The sequence below is a fragment of the Colobus angolensis genome, unplaced genomic scaffold (genome assembly GCF_000951035.1).
Source record: "Colobus angolensis palliatus isolate OR3802 unplaced genomic scaffold, Cang.pa_1.0 Scaffold282, whole genome shotgun sequence".
NCBI lineage: Eukaryota > Metazoa > Chordata > Mammalia > Primates > Cercopithecidae > Colobus > Colobus angolensis.
The window spans coordinates 73897-77444 of NW_012116066.1; the positions used below are offsets into that span (position 1 = coordinate 73897).

At 47.0% G+C, this 3548-nt stretch overlaps 1 protein-coding gene across 2 annotated transcripts in view; it reads left to right on the forward strand.

Annotated features, from left to right (window-relative positions):
* Positions 1-981: 981 nt before the first annotated feature.
* Positions 982-3548, forward strand: part of NKAP (NFKB activating protein) — an 18565-nt gene continuing 15998 nt past the window's right edge. For both annotated transcript variants that reach the window (XM_011948666.1, XM_011948667.1), the window contains exon 1: positions 982-1534. In XM_011948666.1, the coding sequence (XP_011804056.1) occupies positions 1149-1534 (386 nt within the window). In that variant the 5' untranslated portion in view covers positions 982-1148. The remainder of the gene's footprint in view (positions 1535-3548) is intronic.

Here is a 3548-nt window from a genome sequence, read left to right on the forward strand (position 1 = left end):
ATGCCACTGCACTCCAGCCTGGGTGACAGAGTGAGCCCGTCTCAAAAATACAAAAAAAAATAATAATAATAAAACAACACTTTTTGGGGAAAAAAAAAAATACAGGCTGGACGCGGTGGCTCACGCCTATAATCCCAGCACTTTGGGAGGCCGAGGCTGGCGGATCACTTGAGCCCAGGAGTTCGAGACCAGCCTGGGCAACAAGATGAAACCCTGTCTCTCTCCATCCCCCTCAAAAAAAAAAAAAAAAAATTAGCCAGGCTTGGTGTCGCACGCACCTGTAGTCCCAGCGACTCAGGAGGCGGAGGTGGGAGGATCGCTTGAGCCCGGGAGGCAGAGGTTTCAGGGAGCCGAGATTTTGCCACTGTACTCCATCCTGGGCGACAGAGTGAGCAGAGTGAGTTCCAGTCTCAAGAAAAAAAAAACAAAACAAAACTCCTTTTGCTGGGGCACATTGGTGAAGACGGGTGGCTAGGGGATAAGTATACAGTTTTTCTCTAGGCGGGAAACTTAATTGGAGTTTATCAGGCGCGAGCCATTAACAAAATTTGCGCCCTCTAAGCTAATACGGCATTACGGAGCTTAGACATCATAGTTCATCCCCAGTCGTGAAAAACCCTCCTTATCTGCTTGGGATTGGAAAGAAAAAGAAAATATACATTCATACTTTCATACATGACATACACACACACACACATTTATATACAAATGCATACAGAAAGCACATGAAACACAAGCAGAATTAACTGTGTTGTTCATACGGCCACTCAGTGAAATGTATACGGTATATTGTGTTTGAAATATATATTCAGTGAAATATATACTTCCCTTCAAGTGTTTCAAATTCAAGGCTGAGAAAGGACTTGGTGTCTTGCTTAGACTTGAGGAACCTCACTCGGAACTGAAGGATGTATGCAATCTAGTTGCCCCACCGGCTTATTTATATTGATACACATATCGCTTCCTGTCGGCGACGACCGCCTAGATCCGGGGAAGGGTTTTGCAAACGTACCCAGAACTGTTTCCAAGGTTTCCTCAGATTTGGGCTGTTCCGCAGCGGCAGGTCCTGGGAACCAAGGCAACAGATACCTTCCTAGGCTCGCGAGAGCGCCCCCTTCTCCCACTGCTGCTGGGGCCCCCCAGTAGCAATGGCTCCGGTGTCCGGCTCGCGCACCCCGGATAGGGAGGCCTCGGGCTCGGGGGGAAGACGTCGCAGTTCGTCCAAGAGTCCGAAGCCCAGCAAATCTGCCCGCTCCCCGCGGGGCCGCCGCTCTCGCTCGCACTCTTGCTCTCGGTCCGGGGACCGGAATGGACTCAGCCATCAGTTGGGTGGCCTCAGCCAAGGCTCCCGAAACCAGTCCTACCGCTCACGCTCCCGGTCGCGTTCTCGAGAGCGGCCCTCTGCACCCCGGGGCATCCCCTTCGCTTCTGCCTCCTCGTCAGTCTATTATGGCAGCTACTCGCGCCCCTACGGGAGCGACAAGCCTTGGCCTAGCCTCCTCGACAAGGAGAGGGAGGAGAGCCTGCGGCAGAAGTGAGTGAGACGGCCGCACTTTGTCTTGTACGAGCCTACGTGCCTCTAGAGTCCGATCTATCACTCATTCCGCTTCTGACCATTCGCATTTCGCTCACTCTGCTTGCCTTGCACCCATTCTCATCCCTTTCTTTAATCCACCCTCGACAACCCTTTATTCGTCCTTTTCATTTTCTCTTACCCTCAGGCCCCTTCATATAGTGCCCTGGTCTCCCGCTACCCCCTTCTGCCTCCCGTCTTGTTAGCGAATATTGCCGAGAGCCTCATAACTACCAGAATTGTAGCATTTACCTGGTGGTGTCATTATCATTCGTGAATATATTTGTATTCACCACTAGACTGAGCTCATGGAAAGGAGGAGCCAGTGAACGGAAGAGAATTCTGATCACAGAATTCTAAGTGCCTAATACTTTATAGGCACTCAACCATTGCTTGTTGAATGAAGGAACTCACAGGTCTGAGATAACAGGATATGTATGTAGAAATGTTTTGTGGGGAATTAGGAAGGGATGAAATCAAGGGTTTAAGTTGGAGAGGAAATAAACCTTCCCCTCAGACAAGACGATTAGATGCATGTAGGAAAAGTGATCTGATAAGCTATAGATGACCCCACCTTGAGGAAGGTCTTGTTAAGTGGTCTCAGTCTTGACGTCGAAAAATGACGCCAGAATGAGACGATCTCTAATGAAAGTAAGTATTGGAGTGGAAGAATGCATAGCTTGGGGATTGTTTTGTTTTGTTTTAGAGGCAGGGTCTAGCCCTGTCGCCCAGGCTGGAGTGCAGTGGTGCAGTCTTGGCTCACTGCAGCCTCCACTTTCTTGGGCTCAAGTGATCCTCCCACCTCTGCCTCCCTCATAGCTGGCACTATAGGTGTGCACCACCACACCCGGCTTATTTTTATATTTTTTGGTAGAGACAGGGTTTCACCATGTTGCCCAGGCTGGTATCGAACTCCTGGTCTCAAGTGATCCTCCCACTTTGGCCTCCCAAAGTGCTGGGATTACAGGTATGACCCCACATGCCCCGCCAAACCTGTCCTTTTCGTCACTATACTTTATTACCTCCCACTGCCGGAAGAAAAAGAATCAAGACATCTCCCAGCTGTTGGAACTTTAACCTACCTCTCAATTCCTGTAATATTTCTAAGTTTCTCATCTTTTAAACATATAAGTGCACGTAAATAACTTAGTACAGTGCCTGACACATAATTTAACAATAAACATAAGATATTAAGACTTACACAGCATAATTATGAGCCTTTTCCTTTCTCCTTAAAACTATGCATTTTTGGCCGGGCACAGAGGCTCATGCCTGTAATCCCAACACTTTAGGAGGCCAAGGCATGAGGATCACTTGAATCCAGGAGTTCAAGACCAGCCTGGGCAATATAGGGTACCCTGTCTCTACAAAAAGTGTTTTAAAAATTAGCTGGGCAAGGTGGCATGTGCTTGTAATATCAGGTACTGGGGATGCTGAAGTGGGAGGATCACTTTAGCTGGAGAGGTCAAGGCTTCAGTGAGCCATGATCTCACCACTGCACTCCAGCTTCGGTGACAGAGGGAGATCCTGTCTCAAAAACAAACAAACAAAAAAACTGAAGAGAAGAAAAGGAAGAAAGAAAGGAAAAGGACAAACTCCAGAATCAGACTGAGTATGAAGCCCTTATTTGCCACTTAATAGCTGTGTGACCTTGGTCAAGTTACTTAACCTCTCTGGGTTCCATTTCTTCATCATTAAAAAGGGGATGAAATAAGTACTACGGATTTTGGGATTTTAATAATTAAGTGCCTGGAACATAGTAACTATTCCATAAGTGTTATTAATGTTTCTTGCATGGGAGTAAAAACAGTCCTGAGTTAGGTTGGAGACCCATCTCTCCAAGTTAAATTTTTCAGAAACATACCTACAGGCTATGTCAATCAAAAAGTAAATGGTTTCTTCTTGGAGAATCCTCACCAAAAGATGTCAGAACTGCTTGGATGAAACTTGCATATATACATTTAGAAAATAATTT